The following is a 14450-nucleotide window of genomic DNA, read 5'->3' on the forward strand; positions in this document are numbered from 1 at the left end:
GTCCTTATCACATGCTTGTCGTGGCGTCTTGATAAGATTTGGAACTTCGTGAGTTTCAAAAATTAGTGATTGTGCGACCGTTTAGAAGGAAACTCCTCTGGAGCGGTCAGTTTGGTGGACTGAGTTCGTCCTCAGGTATCCCAATGTGACTTTCATGAAATACTCATCGCTTGATTAAGGATTGGCAACTCGGGAGTCTTGGGATGTCTTGTCTTATCGTCATTTTGATTGGAGGTTTTATCTCTCTGAAGACTGTTTGCTGTTGGTACTGGATCTGTTGTAAAAAATCTCGGAAAGCGCGGAAAGCTAAGAAAGATTCAGAAGAAACGCTTTGTTGGCTTTGTTAGACAATTTATTTAATTTAATAAAAAATATTCTATTTGTTGAACAATTTGTTTTTAAAATATTCTTTTTTGCTTACTGCAAACTTAAAAGCTTTGTGTAATATATAAATTGAGCTTAAAAATATTTTTATCTTTTTTTTTTTAATTATTCAGAAAATTTCCCTCTTCCAATTGAAGAAAGTTTCCTTTAAAAGCTCAGAAGCTTTAAATATTTAATTCCAGTATTTAAATAATGAAGCAAAAACATTTATTCTGAATCCCTCTGTATGAGAATTCCGTTGGCTTTTTGAAGCGTGGAACAGTGAAGATGCAAACCAGCGTGGAATGGAAGCATCTGGCCTCCATCAGCTGCCCCCCATTCCACTTCTCCTGCCCACCCAGTCACAGTAGGTGATGTCAAAAGTTGTTCGTGAGTTCAGTCACTCGCCGGAGTTGAAGATTGTTGTTTGGCACGCCGCTAAAGCCACCTCCGTTGGTTTCTTTGCACCTCTTCTGAGGCATCTAAAAACTTGGTCAGTCCACCAAAAGTGCCGTGAAATGAGCAACGGAAAACACTTGGCTACAGGTGAGTTAATTCGCCGGCAATGAGCTCCCAGAAAATTCATGGCGAGGTTGTGCATAAATTAGATTTTCTTGGGCGTGTTGCTTAAAGAATTCGTCAAGAAAAATTTGTTAGAGTTTAGAAGAGTTTTTGGGAAGGTTTTGGGTGTTCAATGAAATTTTCTAAGGGGCTCAATGAATGGGTGAAAGTGATTTTAGTAGAGAGAGAGCGTCAGTGACATATTTTTAGGCATGACGTAATAACATTGAACGACGACTCTTTCACTGAAACCTCCTCCTGAGTAGCAGCAACAATACAGCAGTAAAGTGTGAGAATTTCAAGAATTTCTCCATTTTTCTTATAAGAAAAAATTATTTAATATGCTGCTGGAGATTAGCAGGAGATTAGTTGAAGAGAGAAAGAAACGAGGCTTCAGAGTTCGAGTTTTTTTTTATCTCGCTCAAGATAAGAAGACTCTTGAAAAAATCTCAAAGAAGAAATTGATGAAGATAAAAAAATTTCACATTTCAGGTGCTGCGTTACCGTCCCTGAGCGACGATGGGAAGCTTCGGCTGTATTCAATGCGCTTCTGCCCGTATGCCCATCGTATTCACCTCGTCCTGGACGCCAAGGACATTCCCTACCACTCGATCTATGTGAATTTGAAGGCAAAACCCGAATGGCTGTACAACCGTAGCCCCGGTGGCACCGTGCCGGCTATTGATTTGCCCAACGAGAGCGGCGGCGCCCATTTGTACGAATCCCTCGTCATTGCTGACTATCTGGATGAGAAGTTCCCACAGCGCCCCCTCTACCCCCGTACCCCACTGGGGAAGGCCAAGGAGCGGCTGCTCATTAAGAAATTCGACACGGTCATCGAGGTCATGTACAAGGTCTTCATGGGCACCCACGTGCCAGGCACCATCACGGAGATCAGCAACAGGCTGGACTTCTTCGAGAAGGAGCTGCAGGCACGCGGAAGTGACTTCTTCGGCGGCAACGTACCCGGTATGGTGGACTACATGATCTGGCCATGGTGTGAAAGGGCTGACATGCTCACCTACCTACTGGGCGACAAGTACGTCCTCGATGAGGAGAGATTTCCCAAATTGGTGAGATTTATTTAATTTTTTTTTTAAATATATTGAGCTTTTAACCCTTTCTCGTCCTTTGGGTCATACGAGGACTTTGAAGAATTTAATTCTTTTTCCAAGAGAGAAATTCGTTGAATTTATGTAAATTAGATCAAAGAATACGTTTTGACTTAAAAATATTCTCTGAAAGTCTCATAAAATAAATAAATTCATGATGAAAAGATCGAAAATTTCAATATTTCTATGTTTCATGCGGACGCAAATAGCCTAAAATGGTTAAATTTAGTGTTCTTAATATTTTAGAACAGAGCTAAATATTAAAAAGAAATCAAGATTAGCTTCAGAAAGAAAACCAAGATTATTATTTGGGATTGGAAATTTAAAAAAAAAATAAAACAAAACATAGATTAGATAGATTGATAAGAAATACAAACAAAAAATCGAGAATGATGAGAATTTCAAATTGTTTGTATATGAAATTAAATACAAGAGGCACTCATATTGATTTCTGCAACATTATACCTCGATATGATTAGAGGTTTAAGTCTATTTGTCGCTATCTGAATCAGCAAACATAATACCAAAGATATAGATTTATCAGCGGATGCGACATTTGCTGATTAAAGTTTATGTTTCAGTTTATATTAGAGATTTAAATGAGTTTTTAATGAACAAATATCAATTCATTTATTTACTTTTTAAAAATTCTATGTTTTAAGGTTAAAACATAGAAAGTAAAAATTTGCGATTTTTTAATAGAATAGAACAAAACAAGGATAAACTTATAAGAAATTATATCTTTTTGAAGTTCCACAAGACACAATTAATTGTTTTTTAATTATTCTTTTAAAACCTTAAAGTAGTAAAACATCGAATTTAGATTAAGACGTCGGAATTTATAATTTAATGTTAAAATTTTAAATCCATAAACTTAATTTAAAAGATGGAAATGGATGGAAATGATGAAATTTTTTAATTGACATTAAAACATCGAATAAACTGTATTAAATTTTATTATTTTATTTATTTTTAAACATAGAATTTTATCACTTTAAGTTAAAAAATCGAATGAATGAAAATCTTTTCTAATTTCTTCGCCAACAATTAAAATTGTAAAATAGAAAACATCGAAAATAAGGAATAGGATGAGATGAAAATTCTCTGTTAAAATATCAGCAGTGAAACATCGATTTTTTTATTAATAGAATATTTTATATTGATAAAAATTCAGAAATTAAAACGAATAAATTCCATATAACTTACCATTTTTTTTCTTCTTGTTTTAGGTCAAGTGGAGAAGCCTGATGAAGGAGGATAAAGCTGTAAAAGCTTCCTACATTTCCGGCGAGAACTACGCTAAATTCATGGAGACACATCGCCAGGGAGTCCCTGACTACGATATGCTCGTGTAAGCGGACCTATCCACATCCTTTTAACAAAACCAATGTTCTCGACTAATTCCGTGTAGCCTGCACTAATTTTCACACAGTAATTCATCACCTTTGACCTCTTTTTAATTAATTTTTTGTTTTTAATTCTCACTCAAACATTCAAAATTCTTTTTGGCCAAAATGCTAATCATTTTTTTTAATGATTATTTCTTAACGATTTGTTTTGCGGGGAAAGTTTTCTAAAAACGAAATCTGGATTTTTTCTCTACATTTCAGAAATGTTGCTAAAAAACAGCGAACATCCTAACAAATCTCGTGCTTTTCAAGTGCCCACATCCTTTTAATTATTTTTTTTTATTTACAAACTTTTTGTCTTTATAATTTGTCTCGCATAACGCTCTGATGGCCTTAAGGATCTTTTCCAAGATTATGAAAATTCTTTTTATTATTAGATGATGCATTTATGGATGTTTACACGATGTTGAAAAAATAATTATCAAAAATAAAGACTTTATTGAAGAAAGAATTTGATGGTTTTTTGTTAAATTTCCGTTGAGGGAAGTAAAAGTACAAAAAAACGTCGTAGAAAATGTTTTGAAAGTTTCGGATTTGCTGTAAGAAGTGCTGATGAAATGTTCAAAAGAAAAATGTTTGATCTTCCATGGGCTGGTGCTTTAATTCATGGCTATGAGCTTCTTATGTAATTAATTGAGAAATCACCAAAGAAAACATTTAAGACGACAAATGAGGCAATTTAGGGCCTCAGTGTGGCTCCAAAAAAACCAAAACAAATCACTCAGAGGCTTTTTTGGAAATATTTTTTGAATAAAAAAAAACATTTTATTTTGTAAATATCTCGTTGCTGATAACCCTGCCATTTGTGGAGCTTTTTTCACTTCATTCCCACCAAACAAAAAATCTCATCTCAAGAACGTATTCGATTATTTTCTATGTCTTTGCAGTCGTCTTGGGAGGAAAAGAATCTTCCACCACACAGTAGAGAGAAATTGGTGAAAAAAAATCTTCTTGGAAGTTTTAAAAAGGGGGTAGTCATTTGAGAAATTTTTACCACAAAATCGTTCATAAAAAAATCCTACATATAGCCTAATTATTTTTTAAAAATACAAATAAATCTATTCCTGAATTTCTTTTAATATTTTGAGCTATATTTTTTATCTTTCATCAAAATTTTGAAACTTTTTATTTAATTTTTCAAATCTTTCCAATACAACAAATACTAAAAATCCTTTTAAACAAAATTAAATCTCAAAAGCTTCACAGATTCTATGGAAAAACTGTTTCGGAAATCTCAAAAACTTTTGATTATCTTGACAATCCTAAAAATATTTTTTCATGTCCTTTAAGTCCCACAAATACTATAAATCTTTCAACAAGAGTCATTAAATTAATAAATATCTCATTTTAAGTAAAAACAAAACCTAGAAGTTCCTCTTTGAGTCCCAGAACTTCCCTCGCACATCCATCAAGTCCAGCAAACCCCATCCTACTGCAAATCTCAATGATTGCCCCCTTGAAAATTCACTGAAGATAGATAACAAATCTACCTCTTAGATAAGAAAGACTTTTTACTATTTAAAGAAAAAAAAGTCTTGTTGGTTTCCAGAATTTTTAATCTATATTTCTTCTCTTTCCAAATAAATCCATAATTTATTTTTATAATAAATGTATATATCGTAAAAAATATAATCACTTGAATAATTTTTGTCCTATTTACAAATTCTTCAAATTGCACGAAAGAACATCGAAAGGAATTATTTTTTGTTTAAGGATTTTCTTTATTTGGGAATGGAAAACATTTGGGATGTGCGTTGAACGTTCTTCTTTTTCGCTTTTATTTAATTTATAGAATTTTTTATTTTTCTTTTCTCTACAGGTTAGTTTGATATGAAAAGGAATATTGTTGAAACTTTTAGGTAATAGATTCTAGGAGATTGAGAAATTTGATGTTAAGTTCATTAAATTGCAATAAAGACAATTGAAATCATCTTGAAAAACTTTTGGGAAGAGTTTTTTTTTCATTTTTCCTTAAGTTTTTGAACTTTTAGGAAAATTTTAGAATAGTTTTGAAGTTCTAGAAAAAAATCTTTAATTTTCAATTATTTTTGGAAAATTCTTTCTTCTTTTCGCTCAACACGAATAAACTTTCTACGGTGGTCTACGGGAAGAATTTTATTTTGAAAAATCAAATAATTAAGGGATGAAATGGGGGCGCACATCCCATGAATGAGGAGGATCCTATTAATTGAGGGGGAACAAGGGGTTTCCTTATATACTCTGCATTGTTTTCTTCTTTTTTTTCTACCACAACGACAAGGAGATTTTATAAGAGAAAAGTTATGTTGTTTTTGCATTAACTTACACCGTCGATTCACTAACCATTTAAGCCTTTGGACACGTGCCAGCATCACTCGGAGCCACTATCCAGATCCGCTTGGTCCTGGACACTCGATGGATTGATGAATTGATTGTGGAGCGTGCGCATGTGGCGCAGGAGGTTGGACTTTACATTGAATCCCTTGCTGCACAGGCTGCAATAGAAGGGCCTTTCACCTATGGGGGCCTCACGACAGTGCTCAGGATGGCTCCTGGAATGCTCACCTGTGTGTGTCCGCTTGTGGATCTCCATGCTTGCGTACGATGGGAAGGTTTTGTGGCAGATGGAGCAACACTTGTCCTGTGTCTGACCATCCATAGGCCGGCTAACGCGGATGTTTCTGCAAAAGAGATTTTTTTTGTTTTATTTTTTGAGCTTTTACTGCGACAATGGAGGCGCCTGGTAGCAAAGTTCTGTCCTTTTTCCCTAAATTTCCTACAAAAAGAATTACTAAATTAAAAAAGAATTAAGGCTCAAAAGCTTGTTATTCCACCACCAGGCGCCTCCATTCACAAACCTCTTGCAAATTACTTAAATTCTTTGCAATTTACCTCTTTGGGGGTGCGCTGTTATTGGAGATGGCCAGTTCCGTTTCCGTGTGCGTGTTTTGCACGTGCCTGACCCATTCGGCTGGTGTTATGAAGAACATGGAGCACAAATCACACCGCAGAGCTGCAATGTTATCGCTCGTGTTGTCCTGAAAGTGAAACAACAACCCCCAAATAATCATCCCAGAAAGCTTCTTCTCTTCCCTCCCATCCCACAACCAGGACTCACATCAGTTCGTCGCCTCTTCTTGGGTACCGTCTGCGATGGGGAGTCTGAGTGGAAATTCTCAATGTGACGCACCCATTCGCCGGGAATGGTGAAGGTTTCGCTGCACAATTCGCACGTGAGTGGTGAATAGATGGGCTCCTGCATGTCCTCATGGTGATCATCGGCAGCATCATCCTGATACACCATTTCGGGCTTCACCGTGATCTCCATGTGCTGCCTCTCGACGCCATTTTGCTGCTCAAACTCCCCCCATTCCACGGGCTCCTGCTTAATGCCCAGGAAGCTCAGATCGTGCTCACTCTCAGGAAGATCTTGACGTGGAGCCACCTCCAGCACGCGACGGGATTCCCCGCTGGAACGTGAGGAATCACTACGGAGATCAGCTGTGAGGATACAACGTGATGTGGCTGCTTCCGAAGACTTTCCCGGCGCATTCTGCCCCGACTGGCCGTTTTCACCTGAAAGTAATTTTGAATTTTTTTGGCGCAATTTTCACAAAGAGAAAAAGCTCCCGCGTACTTGATAAGCTTTTGATGCGTTTCTCAGAGTGCTGTTGAGCTTTCTTAACAGCCGCAGCTATTTGCAGCGACACCAGCCCGTAGTGACTCGAAGGGATAGGTCGACCCTCACCCGGATCAATTGCCACATCCTTCTTCACGGCAATATTCTGCACAGGAGCCGTCGTGTAGGCAGGTGGTGCAGCCGACACGTGGGGATGCATCACGAGCACAGGGCTCTCTTTGAGGGCTCCATTGCTCGGTGGCTTCCCCACCATTTCCGGGAGGTGCTTATCAATGACACTGACTTCCTGCTTGATCACTCGCGTGGCTCCAGCTGCTTCAGTGGGGCGCGATGGGGCTTGTGCATCGGCGTGGTGGCTACTGCGCCAGAGACCGCGAATGCGGAGGAGTTCCCCACCGCGGAGGACTTCGTTGAGGATGTCGTTGGATACGGTGGCTTCACCACTGTACATGTACTGAATGAGAATCTGGAGCGCTTTGCGGCTCAGCTCAGCTGGGAGGACGACGTAGATCAGGGAATTCGGGGGTGTTGGATTGTTCTCAAAGATCGATGCGAAGTACTATTTTATTTAATTTTTTTTTGCAAAGAGAATGCATAAAAAGAATTTTTTAAAAAATATTATTTTTTATTTATTTAATTTTTTTGAATTAACAAGAATTTTTGTACATAAAATTTGCATCAAATTCTCAGATTATTTGAAGACTTTTTAATAAGAAAATTAAATAATTTTTTGAATGAATTTTTTTGAGAAGTAAAACCGTTAACAAGGGGTGTTTATCTGTTGAATATTTCGATTTATTTTACCGAATCATCCGAAACTCGACGAATAATCTGAATTTTCTTGACGAATAGTTTGAATTTTGAGAATAATCAGAATTTTAACAAATAATGCGAATCTAATTGATGATAATAATCCGAATCCAAATAATCTGAATCTTGAAGAATAATGAAATTCTGTTCGAATAATCTGAATCTTAACGAATAATCCTAATCTTGACGAATAATCTGTAATCCGAATCTAATTGACGAATAATCCAAATCCGAATAACTTGAATCTAGACGAATAATTCAAATCTCAATGAATAAGCTAAATTTTAACGAATAATCCGAATATCCTTGACAAATAATCTGAATAATCCCGAAGAATAGTTGGAATCTTGGCGAATAATCAGAATTTTAGTAACAAATAGTTAGAATTTTGAAAATAATCTGAATCTGAAGTAATAATCTGAATTTTGACGAATAATTCAGAACTCAACGAATATTCTGAATTTTATCGAATAATCCGAAACTAATTGACGAATAATCCGAATCTCGACGAATAATCCGAAGATTTTCACTCAAATAGACATCTCTTGACCGTTAAACAAGTAGCCCCATTCTCCCCTAAAGTATCCCCGAGATTTCCGTGAGAAACGGATGAAAACTGATGAAACTAAAGAAATAAATCAAATAAAAGCTCACAATATGACATAAATAAATCAAAGTTCTGCCTTTTTTTGTTCCTCAACAAATAAATCTTCCAACTGAGACATTTTGAAAATAGCTTTAATTTTTTTTTCTTTTGTACATTTGTTTGCTCCTCCCTCCCACATTTCTCCTTAATTTCCCACCCATTACCCGAGTGCCGCACTGCAAGTGTAATTAATTTTAAAGTGACGGGTTGTGGGTGAAGAAGTAAAGAAAGTTTTGAAAAAAAAACTTACATGGCTGCAGGTGCTCAGGATGATTTTGTGAGCAGGAATCCCCACACCACACTCCACACTGTTGCTCGGTAGGAGCATCACGTCGGCGAATTTGTCATTTCTGTCAACATACAGGAAAGTCCCATTCACACGAGGGCTCCCACATAACAAACACCCAACATATTCCCATCCACCCCCGTACCCCTCAAAAATCGGGCAGGGCGGGGGCGGGGGCTTTTGGACTCACCTGTAAAGTGTGGCAACTGAGGAATTCAAATTCGACAGGTGGGAGTGCCACTTTAATTGATAATTCTCCGCTTGAGCTGCCGAACTCATCCTTTCCACCCACTCCTCGCTCCTTCTTTTACTAATTGCCAAAGACTCTCTTTCTTCTTTTTTTTTCTTCTTGTTGTTCTGAATTTGAAGAAAATTGAAGAAGAAAAAAAATCAATTGGCATTTAAGAAGTGAAAATAAAATGAAAATTTTAAAATTGAATTTCCATTGAGTACAATGATTTTTTTCCTAATGGATAAATGACACGAAATTCCTCCCCCGTGACCGTGACGTCATTGATTTCTCAGTACGAGGGTTGAGCTTCAAGGGGCATTCATCTGGGGAATAAATTGGGCACGTTTGGATATTTTATTCCGAATATTCTGAATACGGTGGAATATTCCGAATATTAAAGAAATTAACAATTATATTGAACTTTAGTCAATTTTAAATATTTTCTCTAAAATTGTGAAGAAATTAATCTCAATAACGAAAATGTTTAAAAGATATTTCAAAGTGTTAAAAATTATGTAAATTTAAAAACATTGTCAATAATGCAATTACAAGCCTGAGGAAGGAGAAATAAAGCTCCAGAACGTGAAAAAATTATAAAGGAGTTTCAAAAATGTCAGATCCTGCGTTTGACCCTCTTAATATTAAAGGAATTATTGTTAAAAACTCATGTATTTACACTCAGATATTCTCAGGAATTTTTTGAAAATTTTACGATATTTTATTTCAAAATTGTTTTAAAAAAATTCATTTCTCACTGTATTTATTGTTTCGCACGAAAAGTTCTAAAAATTTTATGTTAACTAAACGTATTTGAATTTTGTGAAAGCATGGAATCTTTACAATTTAGAATCTAGAAATTTTCAATACATAAAATCGATAAAATCTAAATAATTTTATTCGTTAAATTCTGGTGTCATAACCTCAATTAAAAATTAATTTCAATAAAAGAATGATATACGGGAAAAAAGAAATTTAATTAACCCTTTAACGTCCAACGTGAAACATAAAAACATTGAAACATGCGCTCTTTTATCGCGATTTTTATTCTATGAATTTTTTTAGAGGACTTTTCTCACTCAGAACGTCTTCTTTGACCCCTTATGCGTGAATTTGATGCATTTGTAACATGGAAAAACAATTACATTCATAAATAATTGAAAAAATAAAATGTTTCACGTTTGGGTCAGCGTATGACCCAAAAAACCTTAAAGGGTTAAGAGAAATTCCGGGATTGACGCCCTGTCTATTCTGTCAATTAATCAATTTCAGGTTTAAATCCACCCTCAAATCGACATTTTTGCTATAAAAATAAAAGTGAGGTTATGGTAGCTGAGAAACTAAGATTTTCTAACGTGAGAAGAGGATATTTTAACAATCGGAATGACTTTTCTCATTTTCTTAAAGGCAAAAGTGTCTTAAAGATAAAATACAAAAGCTTTTAAGAACTTAAAATTCCGCTGGTAAGTTAATCTAACTTTTAAAAATATTTTTGCTATAAAAATATGGAGATAGGTGCAGAGTTAACGTAGTTTTTTCAGTTTGATATCAATTAATTCAATTCATTGGCATAAAGAGCCACTCTCCGGGGAAAAATCTGTCCGTTTCCTTCCTCTAAATCTCGCTTTTGTCCCAGAAAAATAAGTGAGGTTATGTTAGAAGAAAGATTTTCTAAAGCCATTAGGATTGCTTGAATTCTTTATAGTTTTTTTTGAATGTTGCTCAATTTGCGCTACTTTAGCAGATTTTATCAATTAAGAATTCAATTCTATTGATTTTAATATTTTAATTTTATTTACGTTCATTACTTTTTACTTTGATTTTCAAATAATAAAGAAATTATTATTTTTTTCCAATTAATTCCACACAAATGTCAACAGAATTTTCATAAAAATTCCGAATATTTTGCTTCAAAGTGTAAAATTCGAACAGGTAACTCTTTGCATTGATTTTAAACCAGATAAGTACCCCTTTATTGAGCTTCCCCAGGCGTCCTCTCTCTCTGTGAGATCTTCAACATATATGGAGGGATATAATTGAGTTAAAAGCTATATATGAGGCGATCCCATTCATCGATTTTTCCTGGGCGCCAAATGCTAGACGGAAAACTTTTTTTTTGCCTCACAACAGGAAAATGTCAATTTTTCCCCACTTTTCACATCTACAGGTTGTGTGAATTTTTATTTGCCACCCCCACCCACGCACGCACGTATTTTTGTTAAACTATAAATACATATAGCCTTTAAGATGCAAATAAAAGAAACTTCCTGCAGCATGACAAAGAAAAGGAAAGAAGGGTGAGGGGGAAGGGAAATGAAGAAGAAAAATCAACAAAATGTGGTGGAGAAAATTGCAGTTAAATTCCATAAATGGAAAATTGTTTAAAAATAAAAATTTATTTAAAAATAAATTTAACAAAAAAAAAAAGAAAAGAAAAACACACGCCCAATACAATCCAATACAGACAGACACGGGGGAGTGTGTGTTGGAGAGAGATTTCCCAGAAACGGAGGGAAATCAATAACGGAAAATTTTCCCTCCCTTTTGAGGCGCACATTTTCCAATACATAAGTACATAGACAGAGCGAGAGGAAAAACGGCATCGTAGGCAAAGAGCACACAAAGCGCGATTTTATTGATTTCCTCAAATTTCACCTTTTATCGATTTGGGCCAAAAGTGCTTTTGCTCAATACAAGAGCGAGCTGCCCTGGCTACTTTTGCAGCAGGGGAGGGCAGCCACGGAGGGTTGATTGCTTCTTTATCCTCCTGGTATGTCCAGGGAAATTTTCCGAGGCAACTCGTGGCTCTTGGGGCAAAAAAATTTACTCCTTGTCTGCATTTCCCGCCACATTTTGGAGCAGCTCAATGCGAGACATTGCAGGGTGGGGGAAGCATCTCAATGCTTTCCCACCCCCGCGCAATTCAAAATTCTTTTTTTCTTTCCTTTCTTCAACGATCCTAAGAATTATATTTTAATCTCCCCTCACAAAAGCTTCCTGAGACGATCACAATTATCCAGGAAAATAGGGAATCTTCTCCTCCCACAAAGAATAAAAATAAGGAGCCTGGATGAAAGCTCAAAGCTCAACAATATATACTTGTGAGATACACACCTCAATTGATTTTCCTGCGCCCTTTTTTTTTGTTTTCACCGTAGGGGGTGCTTTTTGGGGGATTTTCAGCACGACCGAGAAAAAAATTCAGGGAATCACTGCGATGTTATCACACAACACCAGACACGATGTGCAACAAACACTCTGGGCACGGAAGTCCTCTTGAGGGGCCTTCCTCTGCACGAACACACCACCACCGAAAAACAAGAGAAGAGAAGAAAGGAGGTGCGATGCTACAGATTCCGCATGCAAAGCGACAATATAACGCAAGCGAAAATCGACGCTCCCTTTGCCACACATCTCTCACTCACAGAGTTTTCCCTCCTCGCATGCTCTCTCGCTCTTTTGCCATGCTTTCGCAGTGGGATGCGCAAAAGGGACGACTGGCTGGTGGTGGAAAGCCTCGGGAAAATCGATACATGTGACTGTCCGTTAATATTGATTTTCCGGCTGGTATGGCATTCCGCTCTCTTTGGCGCGCGTGGATTCTAACCACTTTTTCGCCACCTTTTTTTCCCGCCACGCAGCGGGTGTGGGAGTGGAATCCCTATACTACACATAGCTATGATGGGAGGGGTGTGATGAGGACAATCTCCCAGATCTCCCGGATTACATATTCTTAAAAAAATATATAAATTTTTGGAATTTTTTTACATTTGAACACTTTGGGGAGCTTTGGGTTTGCCCCTTGGGGAGCTTTTAAATAGTTCGATTAAGTCTTTGAAAGAAAAGCAAAAAAAATTTTTTTTTCATAAATTAAATATGATGATAAAAAGACTGACTAACTGGTCATGAAAGGGTTGATTTTATTTTATTTATTTGCTTAAAAAATATTTCTTTCTTAATTTGCTAAACCTTTTTCTTCATTTTATTAAAATGAAAAAAAGTTTAACCCTTTCACGTTTAGTGGGTTATACGGGTTTAACGCCGACACAAATGAGTAAAATTGTTTTTTCCCGAATTTTATTGATGGAAGATGGAAAATGCTTTAACCCAGATAGGTCCTACAATTTTTTTTAATTCTTTAAAGGATTTAAAAATTTTCTAAAGTCAATTCTCAAGCAATAAATTCACAAAAAAAAACTTTTGAAATTTCTCCATTTAATCGAATTCAATCAGTTTTAGCCAAGACTCAATCTTTTTCGGCTGGGGGCCTTCGGCCCACTTCAGCACTGCTTTTTGCATTACACTCTGTGCAACGGAAAACATTTAAATTTGAAATAAATGACCCAAAAAGAGCGCCAAAATAGTTCATGTTTGCTGACAGAAATTAATTAAATTTTTTGGACTGAAAACTAATGCTCTATTACGATTCATTTTGCAGCTGAACACCTGCAGCAAGCAATCTGGTGGAGCACTCTCACCAACGATGGAGACTTCAAAAAATCAACGATGTGAGAGAATTGCTCCCGGCAACGGCGGGGGGTGAGTAAATTATTTTTTTTTTTTAACATTTTGAAGGATTTGCCTAACTCACGAACTGCTGCCTCAGTAGGCTATTTTCAATGATAGATTTCTAGATTTCTGTATGTAGGACGATATTCCTACAGGGGCTATTAACTACCCTTATTTGAAGAGCTAACGGGTCCCGAACTGAATCGGACGAGCAACAGTGGGCTACTGATACCTGTGAGTGCCTGATGAGCGGCATAGAGCTAACGACTCATCTCACTCTTTCACCCAGAGCAGTCCAACCCTAGACACACAGTGCCATAGCTCAACATATATACGGTAGAAGGGTTTCTCTACCGGGGCACATAGCATTGTTCTACATGTACAAAAACTTTGCGTACAGAAAGAGGTCGAATTTGAATAATATTCCCCTATTTTCGTTACAAAACACATTACAATTCTGTTAGGTAAAATATCGAGTTAGGAATTTTATTACCTATGTGGTTCTTTCAACATAGGCATAGAAACTACATAAACAATTTCTTTCAAAATTTTCCAACATAAAAATAAACCAATTTGAAAAGTTCTAATAGCCATATCTCTTGTTCTACTTGGCCGATTTTGCTCATCTTAGTATCAAATTAACACACTGACGACGGGTAAAATACTTCCCAAAGGTTTTTTACGCGACATGTAACAATTAGTCACTGGCGTCCAGAAATGTTACCCGGTGGGACCATAGTGTGCTTATGTTCTTCGCACGTTATCAGAAAATATTTATTTGAGAGAATACTCACTTAAGTGAAACACAAATATTCTTTTAATATAAAATAATAGAAAACAAAACAATAAAAAAAAGAATAATATTCAAATTAAAATACAATTTAAATTTAAAAAATCTTTCTTTAA

At 36.2% G+C, this 14450-nt stretch overlaps 2 protein-coding genes across 5 annotated transcripts; one reads left to right on the forward strand and one right to left on the reverse strand.

Annotated features, from left to right (window-relative positions):
- Positions 1 to 685: 685 nt before the first annotated feature.
- Positions 686 to 5091, forward strand: LOC129793038 (pyrimidodiazepine synthase-like). 2 transcript variants are annotated; one of them, XM_055832585.1, is made up of 4 exons: positions 686 to 909; positions 1417 to 1997; positions 3266 to 3387; positions 4333 to 5091. In XM_055832585.1, exons 1-4 carry the CDS (start codon positions 738 to 740, stop codon positions 4382 to 4384), a joined length of 927 nt encoding a protein of 308 aa, XP_055688560.1. In that variant the 5' UTR covers positions 686 to 737; the 3' UTR covers positions 4385 to 5091. The 2 variants fall into 2 exon arrangements, with proteins under 2 accessions (XP_055688560.1, XP_055688561.1); XM_055832586.1 differs by lacking the exon at positions 4333 to 5091 and adding an exon at positions 3647 to 3896 and having other exon boundaries at positions 694 to 909.
- On the reverse strand, positions 4984 to 12481 carry LOC129793025 (zinc finger and BTB domain-containing protein 17). 3 transcript variants are annotated; one of them, XM_055832555.1, is made up of 8 exons: positions 12150 to 12475; positions 8997 to 9163; positions 8771 to 8870; positions 7062 to 7623; positions 6543 to 7000; positions 6317 to 6462; positions 5990 to 6105; positions 4984 to 5941 (listed from the first exon to the last, which is right to left on the reverse strand). In XM_055832555.1, exons 2-8 carry the CDS (start codon positions 9083 to 9085, stop codon positions 5796 to 5798), a joined length of 1617 nt encoding a protein of 538 aa, XP_055688530.1. In that variant the 5' UTR covers positions 9086 to 9163; positions 12150 to 12475; the 3' UTR covers positions 4984 to 5795. The 3 variants fall into 3 exon arrangements, with proteins under 3 accessions (XP_055688530.1, XP_055688531.1, XP_055688529.1); XM_055832556.1 differs by having other exon boundaries at positions 4984 to 5919; positions 12150 to 12471; XM_055832554.1 differs by having other exon boundaries at positions 4984 to 6105; positions 12150 to 12481.
- Positions 12482 to 14450: the final 1969 nt, after the last annotated feature.

This window comes from Lutzomyia longipalpis, chromosome 3, assembly GCF_024334085.1.
Source record: "Lutzomyia longipalpis isolate SR_M1_2022 chromosome 3, ASM2433408v1".
NCBI classification, from domain to species: domain Eukaryota; kingdom Metazoa; phylum Arthropoda; class Insecta; order Diptera; family Psychodidae; genus Lutzomyia; species Lutzomyia longipalpis.

Bases quoted from the DNA above. Each gene is read 5' to 3' on its own strand.
- LOC129793038 (XM_055832585.1), top strand. From the start codon at position 738: ATGTCAAAAGTTGTTCGTGAGTTCAGTCACTCGCCGGAGTTGAAGATT. The intron at 1,998-3,265 runs GTGAGATTTATT...TTCTTGTTTTAG, and splicing joins AGGAGAGATTTCCCAAATTG to GTCAAGTGGAGAAGCCTGAT. The intron at 3,388-4,332 runs GTAAGCGGACCT...ATGTCTTTGCAG, and splicing joins CCTGACTACGATATGCTCGT to TCGTCTTGGGAGGAAAAGAA.
- LOC129793025 (XM_055832554.1), bottom strand. From the start codon at position 9,085: ATGAGTTCGGCAGCTCAAGCGGAGAATTATCAATTAAAGTGGCACTCC. The intron at 6,463-6,542 runs GTGAGTCCTGGT...TTTCACTTTCAG, and splicing joins AGAAGAGGCGACGAACTGAT to GACAACACGAGCGATAACAT. The intron at 6,106-6,316 runs GTAAATTGCAAA...TCTCTTTTGCAG, and splicing joins AACAGCGCACCCCCAAAGAG to AAACATCCGCGTTAGCCGGC.